This window comes from Drosophila rhopaloa, unplaced genomic scaffold (genome assembly GCF_018152115.1).
Source record: "Drosophila rhopaloa isolate 14029-0021.01 unplaced genomic scaffold, ASM1815211v1 contig_155, whole genome shotgun sequence".
Classification (NCBI taxonomy): Eukaryota; Metazoa; Arthropoda; class Insecta; order Diptera; family Drosophilidae; genus Drosophila; species Drosophila rhopaloa.
The window spans coordinates 2,668,683-2,688,808 of NW_025335034.1; the positions used below are offsets into that span (position 1 = coordinate 2,668,683).

A 20,126-nucleotide genomic window follows, 5' to 3' on the forward strand; every position below is an offset into this window, starting at 1 on the left:
GGGGTACTTCCAATGCAACTCCAGACTTAGATTTCAGCTCCAGATCGTTTAGGTTTGCAGGATAAAAAAATAATAAATAACTTTATTAGGATACAATAAGTTACCTAAGCTAATTACGGCTAAGACACGACGACGGCGACGGGTAACAATTCACTAGGTTTCAGTGTTGCTGGCACAAGTCCGCTTGGCTCCTTCAGGAGCTTCTCCTACTGGATCCGCTTGCTGATCGTGTCCAGGTAGTTGTGGGCGTGGTAGGCCTTACTCGTGGCCCAGTCCTTGCTGTAGCTGTTGCCGCCGACCTCGTGCGGAGACCCGGACCCCGAGCTGTACGGGGAGTAGGAGTTGGAGTAGCTGCTGCTGCCCACGAACTGCGAGTAGTCCGTGGGATCGTTCTCGTAGACGTGCGAGTGCGTCTGCACCAGGTGGGGATGGATCTTGCACATGGTCTTGTACTTGAGGTAGTGGATCAGCCAGCCCACTCCGCCCACCAACAGCACGTTCATGCCCAGCACGGCCAACAGCATGCTCACCAATGTCATCTTCAGGTGGGCGATCTTCATCAGGATGATCAGGGGCAGGATGATGAGCCACTTCTTCTTCTTGCGCTTCAAGCGGGCCTCTAATTGGGGTTAGATTAGGTTAGTCTGACACTGGGAATGTCATGTTGTGAGGACCCACCGGATTCGTCCACGACCCGCGCTCCACTCTCGCTGGACAAGTTCAGCTGCAGTCCGTGGTTGCGTCCAAAGGTCTCCACCGCCCTCTTCAGAAACTTAAGAACCAGCGTCAGTTCGCTGTCACCTGCAAAACAAACACAGCGGCGGTGTTAATTAACCGCACAAAAAATGCATAAGAAAAGCCAGGGGCTATAATTCCTCAGATTAATTTACAACCGGATGGATCGTAAACATCCGCAGTGGGTTATCCATTCAGGCAGGCAGCGAGTGCTTTGGATACTGACCAGGCGCAGGTGATCAATTAAAGTCCCCGTCCGCCGCGCAGAGATTCCAGCTGCGGATTGGCCTGAAAACAACTTTCGATTGCGGACCCCGGACCCACCTTCCAAGCTCTTGGCGTCGTTGAACACGACCACCTCGTCGGCGGGCTCCCCCAGCTGGACCAATCTCAGCCAGCGGCCCTTGTCCGCGCCCAGGTCGCGTCCATACTCGCTGGGGAAGAAGCCCAAGCTGTTGGTGGCCAGTTTCCAGATCAGTTTGCTGGCCTTGTACTTGATGCACGACACCAGGCTGCGCGTCTCGAAGCACTGCCTCTGGTTGCGGGCAATGTAGGCGTCGCCTTGGATGGCCCTCGATGGGGATCCTGCCGATCTGGCCAGGGACTCGGCCAGGGAGACCGCCAGCTGCTCGGTGGGCTCCTCCTCGGCCTGGCAGTAGTGGAGCAGCAGCAGCAGCAGCAGTGCCAGCACAATGCGACACAGCAGCATGTCTTCGGTGAGTGATTCGATATGACCGCGAGATGACTGGGACACCACCGAACGGCTGAATGGACGAGTCGCAAATGGCAGCCGAGTGGTGCTGGCTACTCCTTTTATCGCGCAGCCGCAACCGCAGGCCAGCTCCATCTCCAACTCCAGCTCCAGCCAGTTTTCCCAGCTAATGTTCATGTGCATGCAGAGTGCAGTGTGCAGTCCGGAATCGCAATTCCTGCTGCTGCCACTGCCACTGCCACTGAAACTTTCTGGGTCAGAGTCGCTCCAAGAGGCGATTGCTCCGTGGCGATCAGCGATCCGCGATCTGTGATCTATGATCAGCGCTCGATCGACAACAAATTGAATCGCATTGTCGCGGGATTATGAAGCCAATGTCGAGCAACAGGCAGCAGGCAACCGCCAATTGACCGCCTTCCCGCTGCGTGTGAGTCGCAATGAAAGCCATTGAAAGTGAATCGTGGAACGGTGGCATAGTAGTAGTGTTGTGGCAGTGCAACAAGATCGCTGGCCTGGCGCCAGTGGCAGTGACAGGCGAACGATGCCAATCAGAATAAGTGCAAATGTGCATTTATGCGAGTTTAAACTGGCTATTGCGTCGTGCAATTTGCATACTTCAGCCCGGCCTGGGAATGATTAGCTGGAGCGGCCTGTGACCGTCTTAATTACCAAGCCGCAGACGCGGGATGCGAAAGTTGTTGTTGTCGGAGATGCATTGCCCCCGTTGCATTATTGACTAGTGAAAGTAACAATTGGCGCAGTTGTCGACTCTTGTTGCTTGGAATTCTTGAGCGGCGCTGACTGACACCGCTCGCAATGCAAGTGATTGGTCTGCAGATGGTAGTGGTGGGTCGGCTTAATGAGAATGAGGTAATCGGATGAAGTGGCTCCCGGCTGGCTTTCGGCTAGAATCCATCGGCTGCGCAGCTGCGAAGAAAGTTGTCCATTTTCTGGCCGGCAATTGGTGTAAACATTGTTTTTAAGCCAGCCTCGAAGATATTTGGCCGGCGTGCGGCTAACAATAATTGCCAAAACCCACCCCACATCCAGCCCGATTTGATGGCCACATATTAAATCACGAAAAGCACGCAAGCGTGCGGGTATTCGGAGGATCTCGGATTTTGCACTACAATCCACAGCCCCGAAACCACTTTTACGAGAAATTAACAAAGGCGGTGAGAGGCTGAAACCGAGACCGAGTTGCCTAGGCAATTAAGCAAACCCGAGAGCAGATTTTCGGGCCATTTGGCTGTGGCAGCCGGCGGCCGGATGGGCTGATAATTGTCAAAGTGCCAGTGGCCAAGGAGAGTTTCCCACCAGACAGACCTGGGTCGTAAAGACGTGGTTATGGCCTTGGCCAGTTCGACAGTGAAATTTCCGTTCAAGTACGTCTGCCAGATTGCACGGATGCGTGGGTCTTATTTCCAAGCTCACCGATTCCGATTCCTTAACTATTCTTAATTACTCTTTATTGAGGGAAAACCAATGTACCTGTTAGAAAATAGACCGGTTTTCTTAAGTGCCTCCATTAAATTTATTTGCTATTAAACCTGGGACGATATGAAAGTGCCTTATCTTTTCATCCCAAATATTTTACGGTATGTATACATTTTATTTTTATTAATCTGTTGAAAATATAGTCTCTTTATACAAGCGGTTAGTGTGATCCATAAAATGAATCTCTTTCACCTCCAAAAAAAAAAACAACAAGCAGGGAAATTTGTATACACCTCCAGTTAAGTAAAAAAGTACTTGTTTCACCCGTTCCTATTTAAAAAATAATGAATTATACTGTTATATATAATTTGTAAACAAATGGCTTCAGAAATAGCCTTTAGACTACAACAGTCCCTTTAGAAAAATATTTCATTTTGTAAATCATTTGCTTTTTATAGTAAATTAAGTCCTATAGGGTTCCCATGTGATCTTTATACCCGTTACTCGTAGAGTAAGAGGGTATATTGTATTCGTGCAAAAGTATGTAACAGCTAGAAGGAAGCGTTTCCGACCCTATAAAGTATATATATTCTTGATCAGGGTCACTAGCCGAGTCGATATAGCCATGTCCGTCTGTCCGTCTGTCCGTCTGTCTGTCCGTCTGTCTGTCCGTATGAACGCTGAGATCTCGGAAACTATAAAAGCTAGAAGATTGGCATTTTGCATGCAGATTCTAGGAGTTCCTACGCAGCGCAAGTTTGTTTCAAAAAGGTGCCACGCCCTCTTTAACGCGCACAATCGCTTATATACGATTTTAAAAATTTAAATATTTCGGAAAAGTAAAAATGCAGTTTTATTGTGTTTATCAATACCTATCGAAATGTAGAAGAAATTTTTCAAATCGGACCATTCGTTAAAAAGTTATGCGTGATCAAAGTTTCTATCTCCATCTCCCTCGCACTCCCTTTACCTGAGTAACGGGTATCTGATAGTCGGGGCACCCGACTATAGCGTTCTCTCTTGTTTATTTACTTGAGACGTCACACAAGGGAGCCATATGTAAGGCTTATTTTTGTATTATTTATTAACACGTCCTTATGACACATCTGCCTTAAGACTTACAATAATCTGATAGTCTTTTGGACTTGAAATGCCCTTAGTGCAAGGTAAGGTTCCGATTCAACCCACAGTATGTTAAACAAATAGTAATTGGTTGTTCTTTAACTAAAATCATGTGTCACTTGGCATCCTTCCATTATTTCTCTGATTTGTAATCATTTTAGATCAAACTATGGTACCTTTTGAAGTACCATGTTAATACTATTACCACATGATTTATACTACTAAATCTTTGCAAATCTATTCAAAGCATTTATTGCTTTATTAAACAGCTTCGTTATGTCTCCATAAAATAAAGCCTTATAATCACTTGCTTTCGTTTGGAATCTTGTTTAGTGTCATAAAAAACAAGTTCACACTCGTACTTTTTCTTGAGGCGCAAACGCCAGATAAATCTTAAACAAGGATGTTTAACAAACCCTAACCACTATTTTGTTGATTGTACTTTTAAGCAGCACAAAATTGTTATAATTAAAATTTACTTTCATTACTATTTTTAAACTATAAATAATTATTATGTTATGCTAGTTATTCTTTTATTTACCAGTTGTATATAAAATTAAAAAAGTAAAACTTGTTTTTTAATATGTATTGTTTAATATTATTTAAAAAATGGGATGAATAAATCATATAGCTGCCATTGGAACCTATAAAAAATATATTGGAAAATCGACATGACTTTATTGTCTTTAAATATAGTCGTTTTATGTAATCTTTAATTTAAATAAAATTTGCAAGGGTACATAAACTTTGGTTTTCTTTGTTGTTCATCTTAATATCGAAGTGACGATGCACTACGTATCGTATATCCTGTGTGTTTTATATATTTGATGTGGTAACAATTGGAAGTGCAGCCTAATTTATTTTTAAAGCGTTAAATGTGGGTTTTTTTCGTATTATTTGTTATTTATACCATCCACAGATTATAACTTTCTGAAAATGTTTCGGTTTTAAATAATTATGAAACCCTTGTATGTATTTTTTAATATTTTAATATAACGAAACATCAAAACATTTTGGATGTAGTGTAGTGAAATTTATAGTTTTTTTACATGCTTTAATGGCGCCACCTTACGTTTACTTTTGAGAACAGCGATAACAAATGCCAGCGCTGCCACTTTATTTCCGTTTCGTTCCTCTACCAAAAGAGGGCGTATAACGAGTCATGTAAAATACATGTGAGTATAAATCGTGTAAAAGGCGAATACAGTCGTTAACCGATTCATAACGGATATTCGAGAGGCTGGCAACGCTGGCAGTCGTGAGGGTATGAATTTGGACTTGTGGCTTGGGAGCGCCTCCCACGCACTTTTGAGGGGGGCCCAGGGTCGTGGCATATGCGGAGGATCGGGGCGCAGGGGGTCTACCGCCGGGGGGCAAGGTCGGAAAACTGAGAAATTGGGGAAAAACAGCGAAAGTTCAACGTGATGTTTTGGTACCACTGTATTTTCCACAATCGTAACACGCGCGGCTCAAAAACTGCTGCATTTGATCACTTTTCATGGAAAACTGAGCGCGGCGACCTGCCCCTATATAGAAGAAAAATGCATTTACGGCCATCCAAATAATGGCTGCGTTTGATTGAAAATAAAGACAAAGATTATATATATATTGTTTCTCTTTTAAAGAAATATAACATTTCACCCATTGAGGTGAAAAATATGTTGTTACTTCTAAAATTGTAGAGTTGAACGTGATAATAAGATTAAAGGAAATTGATTTCCTGAAACAATTAAATGTTTTCTAGTAGTTTTTTTTATCATTTTCAAAAAACGAGGAACAAAATTATAATTTATTTCACCTTTTTTCCCGATTGTTACTATGGGAGCTATACGACCGATCCGGTCTGTTCCCACTTTTATACTACCATTCCCGCTAATAATCGTTGTAGGTTTGAAAGGTGCAACAAATGTTTCCATCTCTATTTTAATTAAATTCTTAAATTAACACGATGTAATAGATTCTAAAACTCGTAATAGGAACGGAATGTATTTAACAACTTAGGAGTAGTTTTTAACAGTGGCTTACACATCTAAATGAGCACGTTTTGATTACTTCTAGCTCGTAACAATCGCATTATCAGAGAGTTCTTGTCGAGCCCGTAGATGGAGGTCTGACCACTGGACTCCGAAAATGACTCATCCGCCGCGTAGTCCGCGTTAACGGTGGTTGTGGCCAGCTCGCTGGAAGCCACGGTGCTTGACGACTCGCTGCCGGTGGTTTGGCTATTCAATTCCGCGGCTTCAGTGGTCGAAGATGGTGGTGCGGCTGTGGTGCTAGAGTCCATTCTGGTGGTTGGCGGTTCACTTGTCTCCTCCGAGTCAGTGGTTGAGTCTTCACCAGTGGTTTCCGCCGAGGAGGAGGCGGTATCCAAACTGGTGGTGGGTAATTCCGAACTCGAAGGCTGGGTGCTGCTGGGCGGCTCAGTGGTGCTTGGAACAGGTGTGGTTGATGTGGCTTCTTTAGTGATCCCCACAAGCAGCAATTCAGGCTCAGCATCCTCGTACACATTGGCGGCATTTCCAATATCCAAATTAAGCAGCTCCGTGGACGCCATGCTCAAAATGGAAGGCAGTTTCGATGGTGGTGCTGCTGTGGTGGTGCTCCTTGAGGTACTAAATGTACTGGTGGTGCCTGTCGGTGGGACAGTCCAGTAATAGAGTGGGTTCTTCTCACTGCGCGCCTTCGCGAAAGATGTTGGCTTTTTGGCCAAAAAGCCCTTGACATTATCGAGAGTTTTCCGCACCAGCCAATTGTCATTGGAGGACCAGGAAGCGTCTTCATCTGTGTGCACGTGATTCGAGCCACTAGATCTATAGAATCCCGCAGTGGCCAGCTCTGTTTTGCGTATTTTGCGATTGTTTACTTCAAGGGAAGGGGAAGTGGCCTTGAAAGTCCTTTTCTCCATCTGGCGATGTTTATGTGGTGTGGTTGGAGCCTTAGTGGTTGTGGTTTTCAATGTAGTTTTCCCAGCTCTTGGTTGTGCTGCGGTGGTGTTCCTTTTACTCATCCCAAACAGAACGCGTGGCACCAAAGTTAGTGGCCGACTTTTTTCAGGGGAAATTCTCTTGGAACCCTCGCGCTTGGACTTGAGGCATTCACCCTTATGGGATAGCTTCCAAACTGGAGGACAGTGTGCGTTATATATCATTTTATACATACATATTTTATGCAATGGATTTCACTTACTGCTGTTTGGATCCTTGCAGCGCACTCGCTCCAGATAACACTCGTTGATGATCGTGTGATCGATGCCATTGCGAGTGGCACAAATGGGCTGATAGACTGTGGGACATGGTTTGTCACAGCGACGACAGGCTCCGTTGTGGGAAATGGTCCATGCTGTGGGGAGTGGAATCACCATTAGCAAACGTCTGAACAATCTTATTATCAAGGCAATAAAGTACAGAAAAATATTAGGAAAATCTCAGAGTTTAAAATCTTATACATCACTGTTATCCCTCCAAGATTTGCCTAGTTATTTTGTAGCCAATAGCTTATAGAATGTTTCATCAATCCGCTGAATAACTCCCAGGAATTGCTTACCGTTTCCGACTTTTTGGCTGTACTCCATCAGCTCACAGACACTGGAAAAGGTGCGGTTGTGCCCCCTAAAGCTGCCACAAACGGGCTCATTGCCGAAAACGCACGACTTCGCGGGGAGCCGTCGCACCTTCGATTTGGGGGCGACCACCACGTAGGGCTTCCTGGCGGGCAGCGAATAGCTCTTCTCCATGGCGCCCGTGTGGCTGATGAACTGCGTGTGGAAGGTCGAGGGGGCGTAGATCTGCACGGCGTCCTCCGGTATCTGGAAGTCTTCCGCCTGAGTGGACAACCTTCTGCTTTTGTGGCTCCGCTTCGTGCGGTCCGCATCCACTTTGGGCTTGGCCTTCGGCTTCTGCTTGCGACTGTGCTTCATCTTGGTGCTGTCCTCGCCACAAAGGCCCTCGGAAACGATGCGCCAATCTGTGCACAGGAAAAAACACAGGAAATGATGGTCAATCTTATCGCATTTCGCAACAAAAAGGGGCGACATCGGGTACATTTAAGCAAAAGAGGGTCAAGTTAGAACTTAATGCTTCAGGTTTTTCTTATTTCTCTCAAATAAAATTGAGTAAGTATTTGAAATTTGTATGTTTGTGGCATTTCAGCGTGCTAAGAGCTATGACTACTCACTTCTCCGGGTCTTAATGTTCTCCGCGTTCACCAGGCACTCGTTGGAGAAGGTGGACTTGACACCCGCGTACATGGCACACACAGGCCGGTAGATCCTGGTGCAGGGCACGGCCACAGGTGGCTTCCGGCTACTCTGGGCCACCGTGTTGGCCTTGAAACACACTCCCCACCGCTGGACAAGCCAGTCCGACCGGGAGAGACAGGCGGTCCGCATCATCTCGCAGCGGCTCTTGAAGGTCTGGCGTTTCCCTGTCCTCGAACTGATCCCACAAACTGGCTGGTATCTGGAGCTGCACTCAAACTCGCAGCTGGGAAAGCAATAACGGAGAGTTACGTCATCTACAGAGGAAATAAATAATGGGAAACGAATATTACAATATTGGGAATTTTTATTTATGTTTACGAATTCATTGCTTATCTGGAGTGGAATCAAAAATGTGCAACTCAGGTGTTGATTTATTATACATTATTTGTAGATATTTGTATTGTAATGTGTTTTAGCTTAAAAGGTCGCATTAAAAACAACAACAATTTAGGCAAATTCTAAAATATTCTTTTCGTGATTTATAATTGATTTAGGAAAAGCCAAGCATTTTGAAAGATAATCATCTTGTTCACAAAATGTCATATGAAAATAGTATTTTGTTCTGCTGCTTTATTACATAACCCGTTTTTGATCGAATACTCACTTAGAGGACCATTCATGAGGTTGCCCCGCTGGGCCTTTCGCAGGTCACACTCGTTGCTGAACAAGAAGTACATCCCATTGTTCCGACTTTGGGCACATGCCGGAGTGTCGTCGTCGGAGCAGAACATGCTCATCTGGTTCTGATCCTGGGCGGCGGATGCCATCAGAACTTGTACAAATAATCCAAGACAGAGATGCAGGCCAACCATGTTATTGCAGTTCTGAGACAGTTGCAAAACTCAATGCAATTCGAGATGCGTCCGGGCCTTTTATAAGCCAGAAGTGGCACGCGTCGAGGTCTGATACACTCATGCCCATAGTTCTTCGGCTAAATGGTATTATCGGAGCCGAAATTCTGCAGACATCAGATTGCGCGATAAACACGCTTGGCATCGGCATTCTGCGAAATTCGTCACAGCCCGATAGATGCTTCGATTGTTCGGATTCGCTATTGATAGCGACCGTCGTCAATTAGATGCATTCAAACTGCGAAGAGCAGACTCTGCGGATACGTGATATTCGGTCGATTTCGGAAAAGCCGCAAGATAAGCCCCGACTTGGCATTTGCATAGATTACGCGGCGACAGCTTTATAGTTAGTATCTTTTCCGCTCGTCTCTAAGCCGATAATATGCTTATCCTCTGCCAGTTTTCTGGCATAAATAAAAATAATGTGTGCGTGTAAAATGCACAACAGAAATTCTTTTTTGGCCAACTCATGGCGAGCTGCCAGCACATTTTCGCTGACGAATGAATGAATTATAGTAACTTATGCTATCTGTGCAGGAAGTTGTCCGAGATGCGGTGGATAAGCTGTCGATGACTGCGACTCATTCAATAAAAAAATTCAGAAAATTGTCACGCGTATTGTGTTCAGCTTGTCTGAAATATAATGGCTTTTATTTGCTTAAAAAAACGTTTAATTCTGATTAATCAGGGTGCCTTTAATCATTACGATTAAACAAAAGCAAGATGTTTTTGATTTAAATTTTTTGCACATTTATGTTTTTAGCTGAGCAATCAACCGATTTTGTATGTACATCTTACAAGATATTTGGGAAAGGTCATGCTTTAAATGTTCAACCAATATTAAGAACCATAATTGTTTTACAGAGATTCACAAAGTAGATAGAGCAACCCTTCTATTTAAAACCAAATTAAGTCAAAAGCTGCTATAAACTGAGTAACACCATTTTGTTTATTTTAACACTATTTTGTGTCTAAAAATACCCACCACTTAGGCAAACTCAATCCCCACATCTTATGATAAATGTTGTAAACTTCTAATAATTATAGTTTTTTTCAGATTTGTATCATTAAAGCATTTAACATTTCTTTCATTTTTGTTTTAGGTTCTTAAGAATTGCTGCCAAAAGCATTTGGCCAATAACCGCTAGCCAAGAAGCGAGTCAAATAGGTCAAGTTCCGCCATCGATGGGACCCCCATAATTGAAATGTTATTTAATAACCGCAGCGGAACAGTAGATGCTGCTGGAGACTTGGCTAATTCGCGTTCTTGCGGTTCTCCGCGTTGGCTAATCTGGCCGAGCGATCGGGCCTTTTTTCCATTTGGCATCGCGTCACAGTCACGCGCAGGCGTCATGCCAACTTTGGCAGCTGCTGATGCTCCGCAGCTCTGTAGGCCAATTGCTAATTCGCGAGGCGGCCAGAAACTTCTTCACCGGCTAATGACAAACAATTTGAGCCCCAGCAACGGGTGCTAAAATTACAAAATCTAATAACGCGCGGCGAAGGTGCAATCTGGCCGAAAGAAAGCCACGGAGTTGCTGAATGCCACTGAGCGCTGAATAAAGTGGCCCAGAGAGCGGGAGAGAGCCGAGTGCTGCGATCGCGGCTCTGGCTCGGCGTCTTGGCCAGAAAAAGTCGGGCCAGTCTAACGACGAGATCTGAAGCAGAAAGACATGCGACGTCTCGGGTGCAACGGCCGTCAGAGTCATTGAACGCTTGCATTTTCCTGGGCCAAAACACAGCTCTTTTTCTAATTCCGAGACAGTGCCAGCCGAAAGTAGGCTTACCAAACGAACTCTCAACAAATAAATAGCAATGGTGCTGGCCACGCCCCCTGTGAGCAAGGGCGGAAACGCGGGCGGCTGCTTCATGGATCAGTACCAGCAGTACTCGGCGCACTGCGAGACGGCGGACAGCGGCAATGGCAGTGACCTGGAGAGCACCGGGGTGCCCACCAAGCCGGACGACAGCGAGGAGAGTGGTCCCTCCTCGCTGGGCAGCGACTCGATGCACGGCAGCAGCACGGAGTACGTGCGTCAGGCCGCCTCCCAGCCCAGCGGCCAGCGGCAGCGCCAGAAGTCCTTGAGGGTCCTGGGCGCCCTGCTGCCCGACAGCCTGCTCCGGGACATTCGCGACCGCCGCGGCACCGACTACGTGGTGCAGTTCTCCCAGCCAAGCGAGGAGCAGGTCCAGATGCAGGACAAGATCGCGGAGAAACCCAAGAGCAGCCCGTTTCGCCTGGCCCGCGAGTCGCTGAGCGAGGAGAAAATCGAGGAGCTGCGGGCGGCCGTGGAGCGGGCCAACTTTGTGCAAACCGGTGAGGAGTCGCTGGACAGCATCGAGGCCGCCCCGCAGTCGCTGCCAGCGAGCAGCAGCATCGGCGGACACCGCAGCAACATCAACTACAAATATGCAGACGACCAATACTACAGCTTTCACATTAACGAGCACGAGAACTTCAGCAGCAGCTTCTCGGGAAACGGCGACGAGCTGGACATGGCCACCAGAGCGGGATCGGAGTGCGGCATCCTAACGGAGCAGCAAGACCTCTTCGCCGGCTATCGGGACGTGCGCTGCGGGGCCAGCTCCACGCAGTCCACCATCCGGTCCGCCAAGGGAACGGTGCGGGGCGTCAAGAACCGTGTGCGCAATGGAATAGCCACGTTCTTGCAGCTCCACCAGCAGCCCAATGCCAAGGTGAGTTCCGGGGTCAAGGTGGGAATTGAGATGGGGATGGAGATGGGAATGGAGATGGAGATGGGAGGCGGAATGGGATGGTTACAATACCGAAACACTGTTGAGGCCCCAGTCATGCATTGCCAATCAGTTGCAAACTCCATTTACCGGTTTCAATAACTATTAACTTGAACTTATTTGCCAGCAATCTCTTCGCACTGCATCTTATAAAGACTCCAAATATCGTACATACGTCGCATACTATCTAGATAAAATTTTTTTAACAATTTTAAAGAGATAACGAATTTTAGAATTTTTTATTATTTTGGAATTTCTATATAGTAGATTTTAATAAAATTTCACAATGCATTAATAAAATCTAGAACCAACTAATTAACAACTTAGTTGAATTATTGATTGGTAATCCTAAAACAGTTTCAGATTATCATAAAGAATTAAAAAATGTAAAAAGTATATTTTTTTTTTAAGCTTTGTGTTACAAAAGAACTTAAAAGTTTAATATGCAACATGGCTTGAAAATTATAAATTTATAAATCGATCGTTATAGAAATTATATTGTGACATATGTAAAGTTACCAAGAAGCGTTCAAAATTAAACATTTTAGCCCCTGAAAAATACAAACTTATAGTTTATCAAATGCTTAAATGAATTTAAGGAAAAAAGGGCCCCTCAATTTTACATATGCTTTTGAAGTTATAAATATTTTTTTGTTTATCAACTCAAGAACAAATTACAAAAAATGGTTTATATGCTTTGCCATCAAGTCCGCTATACATTTGACCGCAGCTGTAGTTATGAATTCGAATATGAATATTCAGGTATTGATGGTTATTCAGTTCCCACGCTGCTGGGCGTCGGCCTCCAGTGGCGTTGAGTCACCTGCCGCCCAAATTATGCAATTGGCAATTGGTGCGAGCAAGCATCTTGCCAATTGTCTGCATTTCAGGTGGCCGGGAGAAAGTGCTGCTGGCCAACAATTGAGGCGGCTGCGGCTTTTCAATATATCTTTCACATTTCGTCTTGCCCGTAATCTAATGAACTGCCAGGGAAGCTCCGCTCGAGCCCCTGCGCTTTCAGCGTCTTCGTCGGTTTCTTCTTCAATTATAATGGAAACCGTTAAGTGGCTTATTTTGTCTCCGCCGATGTCGTTTTGTATGCGCTTAGCGCGTTTACAACTTGCTCGGATAGCGCTTGGCTTATGCCAGATATCGCCTCAGCCAAATTCGGGTTTGTCTCTCGCTTTTCGTTCCCAGAGACATGTAGTTTGGGTGCGCGGGATTGACACGACTAATCGCAGTTAATGTCGGGCAGTTGGGGAGCTGGAAAACAAATAAAAAATAAAAGAACAGCTAATTCCACGGAGGCGAGACAATGGAGCTGAGTGAAATTGTCATCGTAAAAGCGGCGTTTGTAATGGCATCTTTTTCCGAGGCGTGTTCTCGGAACTAGTTTTGCATAAAGCGATCTTTGATTGTGAGGCTAATTAATTCATTTGATCTCGCTGATTAATGATCATTGTCTTGAAGAGCTTTCTAGTATTTTGATTTACCATTTTCACTTTAAAGAATTCGGAATTTATTAGCAAAGACTTCTTTGAAACTCTTGATTAATCGATGAAGTATACAGAATGTTTTTTTGGGGTAGACACTTTCCTCATTTTGAATTCCACCTTCAAAAAACATAGCAAATCTTTATATTGAGTCATCTGACAAATCTGGGGGAATTCCGTGTCTAATTTATGATTTCGTTTGAAGAGCTTTCTAGTTTTTAGAAAGATAATATGGTACCATAGTTTCATAATCTTTAATAAATACTTATTTATTTGCTTAAAACTAATGTTGATTTATGACTATTGGATTGCCGCGCTTTCTAGTATTTCGATTGCGCAAATCCCCTTCAGAGTTTTTATCACAAATCAAACAAATTTTGTATCTTAATATCGCAAATTATCTGAATTGCCACCATTAGGAATGCCACTTCCCAAATCGAAGCTGCCATTAGTGTTTCGAAATAGTTGTGATTGATTTCGAGTCTTTCCACACTGAACGCCATTTAGGATTGGAAACCTGTCCTCAATTGATGGATTATCACTCAGTCGCTTTTCCGCCTATATAATCGCTTTTCTCCCGTTTTGCCTTTATCAACCGTGACGGGAGTAGAAATCTTTTCTAGTCCATATACACACTTCTGGTTAGGTATGATATTGTTTTTTATGCTTTTTAGCTTTTATTAGTTGCCCCGCTTCGAGATTTCCCTTTATCTAATTTAATGAGCAGATTTTAGATCACATTAATTGTTTTGTTTTGCGTCTCGGCCTGCGACTCTCGCGCTTTTCACTTTCTGAACCTGACGAATTGATGGAATGATAGCTGGCTCGCCGGACTAGAAACAACGGCGGATCAGCATAACTTAAGTGGATGCTAACTGAATAGAAATGTTTATGGCCTTATAGCGGCCCGCATGCAAATGAGAGATTCGGGGAAGGAGGAAGCATCCGAGTCGATGGCCACAATGAGGAAAGTGAGATGCTGCTAATTACAATGCAGCCGGTATGCAGAGCAGTAAAATCGAAAGTGAAAAGGCGGGCTGGCATTGTCTTGGCCCCTGTCTTTTCCTCGGCCCTTTTCGGCGCCTTGCTGAAAGCCATAATTAGAGCGTCCACCGAATTTTCGATGGCCGGCCACAAATTGGAGGTGCTGGCCACAAATCAGCCGTTCGGAAAACACACAGCTCACTTTGTCACCTTCGAGAAGCATCAGCAATATCGGCTGGCTCGGCATTAGCCTCCATCTCGGCGCTGTTGCCCAACTCTTCGATTGCCAATCACTCCACCGCTGGCTCTTGGCCATACAAGTGACCTGCTTTCTCTTTTGTCCACTTATATGTAGCAGTTGCTGCTGCGCCGAAGTTGCTGCCGTGCTGTTGCTGCTGTTGCTGGTGTTGCTGCTGCCCGCGATGCTGTTGCTCGCGTTGCTCTTGATGTTGCTGCTGTGACAAAAGTCGCGCCGAGGTCAACCGTGCAAATCACGTGTGGTAATTGTTAATTGCCGCCGTGTTTATGTTTTCGGCAATGCAAATTATCAGCTCGAGTTGACATTGAACCACTGACGGATGAGGGGCCACCACCAACTCCCGTCCATTATTATTAGCCCGGCTCGGGGGCTTTTCTTTTCGCCAAAGACAACCGCTGGAATTGAATTGGAAAAACAGCTCCGCAACGTTCACTTAGAGCTGGAGTTGACTTTCCATTTGACCGCAGCTCGCTGGTTGTTTGCTTGCCAGCTTGTTTATTGTCGATTTGGTTCGTGCTGCGTGGCTTTGAACTTTTTCTCTTCAGTTTTGTCGTGAAATATTTTTCTCGCTTTTGTCGTTTATCGTTGACAACGGCACTTGCAGCTGCATCTCTTTCGGAATGTTGTGTCTTTGTCTCGATGCATTTTCCATTTCCCTGCCTCCGCCAGCTTATTAATTTTCTTTCTTTCTATTGCCATGCAAATTCTCGTCTCACCGGTTTCAAGAGGCTTCAATCCAGTACACGGAGAATAACAAACAAATCACTTCTCTATATTTACATATGAACATTGCATACCTAACTGGTATTTAATAACACTTATTTTTTTTTGTAAAAATGTGGAAAGATTTTTATTTATTTCTCGGATTGGTAAGCTTATTTTTGTAATGAAAAAAAAATGTATATTTATTTGCCTGCTTATCAGGAATGATGTAATATGTAAACAACCAACCAAACAAGTAAAATTCAAAAGTTGGATACAGAAGATTTTTCCAACATATTGAGCCATCCTCCTCTTAGCTTAAGTTTGCTAATAGGCTACAAAAAACAGACAATTCTTTTTAGGAATAACCCGCAAATCATTCTTAAGTGGACCAACATGTCCAGAAAGCAGAATTAAATAAAACAACTGAATCATAAATATTAATTTATTACAAGGCCAGTATATTCAATTATGAAACTCACGAAAGTTAAGTAAGACTAGGGTTTTATCAAGTTCCTAGCCTTCCAATCAGTTTATGACTTTTAATAGAACATTGTCCATTCTTTCAATTAACAATATAACTCTTTTGTATGAGCTAACATAACATATTCATTTTCAAAAGGGTTATTAGTACTATCAAAGATGTAAAAATATACTCTTTAGAGTTTAGACATTTCTATAAGGTGTTTTAGTGCATTTACAACATTTTCTTTCTGTGCACAAAATGCATCTGCACGGTTCATTGATACCTGATGAGTGTTGCAGGTGGGGGAACCGGGATCAGATCGGATCGCTTCGGCTCGGCTTGGTTCATTAGCCAAAGCAGACGCCACCAAAGTTGGCCAACTAACGGAAATGTTAATTGTCAAATGAAAAGAGCGATCCCCAAGCTGCGAACCGGTTCGGACTTACAAAATAAGCCATCATAAATTGTCGGGAAAACATTCCAGGTTTCCATTGTGCCGCCGTCTCAGTCCAACTCTGGTTGCTGGCGACTTCGATTGCCTAGCAGTTTTCCTATTATTGCTTAATTGTATTGATTAATAGGATTTTGAGTGACATGCAGAGTTGCCCGGTTACGTGACTCCGAGCTGCGAGCTAATGAACTGAAAGCCCCGGCAGAGAGTGGCTGAGGTTTTCCACCAGCCGCAGATCGAGTTGCCAATTCCAACCAGTTTTCAGCACCCGAAATCCAACTCCCCTTGTGGGTTTATGGCCCAGACCAGGTTCTAGCTTCAAGTACTGCCTTTACAGTTTGGGAACATTGGAGGGGGAAGTAAAGCACTTTCCAAACTCAATTGGAAAAGATGTTGTTGCCAAATTTTATCATTAATTCCGGCTGAAATATTAAACAACGGGTTTCGCTTGATTTATTCGTAAATATAAAAACTATAATGTGAACAAATCCAATTAAATCGGTAATAAAAGACCAGACAATTGTTTATTCGTTATTACTAAACTAATAACTATAATAAAACTGTAATGTGTTCATTATGAAAAGTATGAATGATAATACTGAGCTTGCATGTAACGAGGTAAATAACATTTATTTGGTAGCTGTACAAGATCAATTGCATTGGTTGGCTAAAGCAACCTCAGTAACCACTAAAGTAAAGTAAAAATAAAGTCATCTGTTATTTTGATCTGAATACATAAAACATTAAAAATAAAATCAAAATGCATTGACCAACTGTATATAAATATCAACCAAGTCGGGCGTATTAACTACTGTTTCGAATGCTGAAGTCTCTATTGATTCGGCTTCCGCATCGCCTTTGTCTACAGTTGGCCTTCATCCTCAGCCGGTAGAGACCCAATTTGGCATTGCCATTCTTGCCTGACCATGACAGACTCTGAAATCCGCGCTCTGTGGCGAATGGCGCGCCAGTTTCCAGTTTTCGGTGGCCTGCTTTTCAGCATTTCAGCCCGCCGCCAAACCAGAACTCGAACTAATCTCTGATCTGCTCTTCTCCCCCTCTCCGTTTGCCCCGCAGAACTTCAAGGAGAAAGACCTGGGGAAGGTGGTGCTCTACACGACCAGCATGGGCATCATCCGGGAGACGTACACGAAGTGCGCCAACGTGAAGCAGATCCTGCGCACCCTGCTGGTGAAGTTCGAGGAGCGGGACGTGTTCATGAGCGTGGAGTACCAGGCGGAGATGCGCCAGCGGATGCAGAGCGGCCAGGTGCGGGTGCCCCAGCTGTACGTCGAGGGGCAGCACATCGGGGACGCCGAGACCGTGGAGCGGCTGAACGAGTCCGGCGAGCTGCGGCAGCTGCTCAAGCCGTACAAGTCCATGTCCAGCACCTTCACCTGCCAGACCTGCGGCGGCTACCGCCTGCTGCCGTGCCCCTCCTGCAACGGGTCCAAGAAGTCCGTGCACCGCAACCACTTCACCGCCGAGTTCGTGGCCCTCAAGTGCATGAACTGCGACGAGGTGGGCCTGGTCAAGTGCCACAGCTGCTGAGTCCTCCCAGTGGCCGTAAGCCCAGTTAGTCTTAGCCACCCCATTCCCAGCATCCGATCACTTTAGGCCTAAGTAGTAGTTAGCTGAAACGTAAAAGGGCTTTGTGTTTTCACTGGCGGGAGGGAACGTAGGGGATACTGCAACACTTGCTTTTAAATAATGTTAGATTTTTACCTAAGCATTTGTATTTGTAAAAATTGAGAATTATGTACTAAACAATAGGTTAAGTTTAGGGATAGACTAAGTTTTGTTTACTAAGACTAGATTTCTAGATTTTGGAATATTCTGGGCGTAACAGTAAAACAATTTGTGTTTTTATTCCAGCAAGTAAGCAATTGGTTATGAACCCTTTTTTAATTAGTTATTTCCTTAGTAGAAATCGTTATTATTTTACAATTAAAATTCAATTTTCTTTGCGTCACTTCTTCGACTCAATTTACATCGATACCTATGTTAATGGGAAGTCAATTGTTTACAATTTAAAGTATGGTAGTTAATTAGAAAAAGAATCACAATATTTTAGATGAAACACAAAATGTAAAAAATGTGAGCTTACTGAGTACTTATGTATAAGTCTATCTAATTGTAAGCTAGTGTAACAATCAATAACACTAAGAATTCGGCAATAAATATAGAGTCAAAGAAGAAGGCACTATGTCTTCATCTGTTCTCATGTGTGTGAAATGGGGGGATAATAAATTTTCTGGGTGGCTTAAATATCGCTACGAGCGTTGAAACAAACCAATATTTGCCGGCAAATAAATATTTTGCCTGAAGTGCAGAGCATATATTTTAGATGCAATTAAACCAGTTTAGCGCTTTAATTCCATATTAATTTCCAATTGAACCGCAAAGTATGCAAAGCCTAATACCAATTTTGCGTTCAATTAAATGCTGCAGGCCTCTTCAATGTTTGGCGGGGCTTAAAATTAATTTAGATATTTGTTGATTGCGTTGCATACTTTTTGGCCAGCCGTGCGTTAGGGTTGCCAACACACATTCAAGAGGTGCCCCTGGTGATTATTCCTGTTATGATCGCTCGCCCAAAATGACCTTTTATTACCACATCACCCGGACCATTGCTCTCCTGCCTTCTGTGGAAGTGACTTACTGCCCAACTAAAGCAAAGGAGCAGCCAAAACTATGCCACCGCAGAGCAGGCCAAGACAAAGAGTATATATTTCAGGAAATAGTTAAATGTTATAGGGGGGCAGCCAGGGCGTACATGCACATGAACGCTGTAGCAATGATTGCTTTCCACTCTGGTCCTCAGCCTCTGGCTCATGCATCTATCCTGCTGAGTCTGCACTGCAAAAAATAACTATAACATCCAGGAAATATTTTCAGATTTGAATAGTAATGGAATGTATCGCATGATTACATTTTGATTACGACTTTGCCTGTCTAAGGAAACATTTCTTAGCCCCCGCACATTCTACGGCTGTAAATACTACAACTTTTATTTTATAAGCAAACACAATTTTGTACCCAGCGTGTACTTAAATTGAATTAAAATGTATATTTTATACGTGAAATTTTTTTTATTTCTTTCTTTTTCCTAAATTAAAATAATATTTTGCTTCGCAAAGTTTGCCTAAAAGTCAGTATTTAAGTTAACAATATTTCTACCAAAATAAAAATATTTTAAATGAAAAGTTTTTGTTCTTGAAGCCATTTTGGCAGTTTAAATAGAGTTTACATTTTTTAATTTTACTTTATAATTTTTATCTAAGTGTGTATTCTGGCTCGGGGCAATTATGTAGACCGGCTTTTCTCTCTTTGCACCACACCGACCATGCAATTTTCTCGCGCCATTTAATTTTTGTCGGCCTGCTCCTGGTCGAGTCGGGAAAGCGAGTGGAAAGCGGGAAGGACCGTCTGCGTCCTGGCCTTTCTGCCAGTTAGCCAGCCATTCGGCATTGCCATTTGCTTTTGGTGTCTTTGTTAGTTATTGTTATGGCTCTTTTTAATGTTATTTTCCACTTGGCTCACACTTTTGTTAACATGCCGCCCCCGAACGCACAACCGGCAACCCGCTGACCAACCGAACTGACCGAAGGAAAACCCTTTCCTTGGGGGCAGTGGCTGGGATTGTTGTGTTTCCGCCACCCCAAACGCCCCAGATCGTTAAATTCACAGGCGGCTACATTGTAATTACCAAGCGGAGCCACCGTCGAGCTGTTGGCCCAAATCCTCGGCCAAGGCGGCTTGATTTATGGGCCAGCAGCGGCGTCGTCATACGCAATTTTTCATAAACAATTTGGCACAGTGGCACACACACACAATCAGCAGGGATTGGAGATGGAGTTGGGCTGGCCGAGAGTGCGGGGCCCCGAAAATATTAAAATATA

General features: G+C 44.2%; 3 protein-coding genes across 3 annotated transcripts; 1 reads left to right on the forward strand and 2 right to left on the reverse strand.

The window, feature by feature from the left end:
* Positions 1–206: 206 nt before the first annotated feature.
* Positions 207–1,444, reverse strand: LOC108038352. The gene is made up of 3 exons (XM_044457339.1): positions 1,060–1,444; positions 679–801; positions 207–619 (listed from the first exon to the last, which is right to left on the reverse strand). Exons 1-3 carry the CDS (start codon positions 1,442–1,444, stop codon positions 207–209), a joined length of 921 nt encoding a protein of 306 aa, XP_044313274.1.
* A 4,591-nt stretch (positions 1,445–6,035) lies between these two features.
* On the reverse strand, positions 6,036–9,076 carry LOC108044080. Its single transcript, XM_017122946.2, has 5 exons — positions 8,869–9,076; positions 8,180–8,518; positions 7,550–7,969; positions 7,193–7,345; positions 6,036–7,126 (listed from the first exon to the last, which is right to left on the reverse strand). The coding sequence occupies exons 1-5, from the start codon at positions 9,074–9,076 to the stop codon at positions 6,036–6,038; spliced, it is 2,211 nt and encodes a 736-aa protein (XP_016978435.2).
* A 1,694-nt stretch (positions 9,077–10,770) lies between these two features.
* Positions 10,771–18,455, forward strand: LOC108044087 (glutaredoxin domain-containing cysteine-rich protein CG31559). The gene is made up of 2 exons (XM_044457195.1): positions 10,771–11,812; positions 17,302–18,455. Exons 1-2 carry the CDS (start codon positions 10,931–10,933, stop codon positions 17,773–17,775), a joined length of 1,356 nt encoding a protein of 451 aa, XP_044313130.1. The 5' UTR covers positions 10,771–10,930; the 3' UTR covers positions 17,776–18,455.
* Positions 18,456–20,126: the final 1,671 nt, after the last annotated feature.

What these genes read in the sequence shown, in the direction of transcription:
- LOC108038352 (XM_044457339.1), bottom strand. Translation starts at nt 1,444, where the DNA reads ATGCTGCTGTGTCGCATTGTGCTGGCACTGCTGCTGCTGCTGCTGCTC. An exon ending in CGACGCCAAGAGCTTGGAAG is followed by an intron (nt 802 to 1,059) that starts GTGGGTCCGGGG and finishes TTTGTTTTGCAG; the next exon opens with GTGACAGCGAACTGACGCTG. An exon ending in GCGGGTCGTGGACGAATCCG is followed by an intron (nt 620 to 678) that starts GTGGGTCCTCAC and finishes AACCCCAATTAG; the next exon opens with AGGCCCGCTTGAAGCGCAAG.
- LOC108044080 (XM_017122946.2), bottom strand. Translation starts at nt 9,076, where the DNA reads ATGGTTGGCCTGCATCTCTGTCTTGGATTATTTGTACAAGTTCTGATG. An exon ending in CCTCATGAATGGTCCTCTAA is followed by an intron (nt 8,519 to 8,868) that starts GTGAGTATTCGA and finishes TTTCCTCTGTAG; the next exon opens with ATGACGTAACTCTCCGTTAT. An exon ending in GAACATTAAGACCCGGAGAA is followed by an intron (nt 7,970 to 8,179) that starts GTGAGTAGTCAT and finishes TCCTGTGCACAG; the next exon opens with ATTGGCGCATCGTTTCCGAG.
- LOC108044087 (XM_044457195.1), top strand. Translation starts at nt 10,931, where the DNA reads ATGGTGCTGGCCACGCCCCCTGTGAGCAAGGGCGGAAACGCGGGCGGC. An exon ending in ACCAGCAGCCCAATGCCAAG is followed by an intron (nt 11,813 to 17,301) that starts GTGAGTTCCGGG and finishes TTTGCCCCGCAG; the next exon opens with AACTTCAAGGAGAAAGACCT.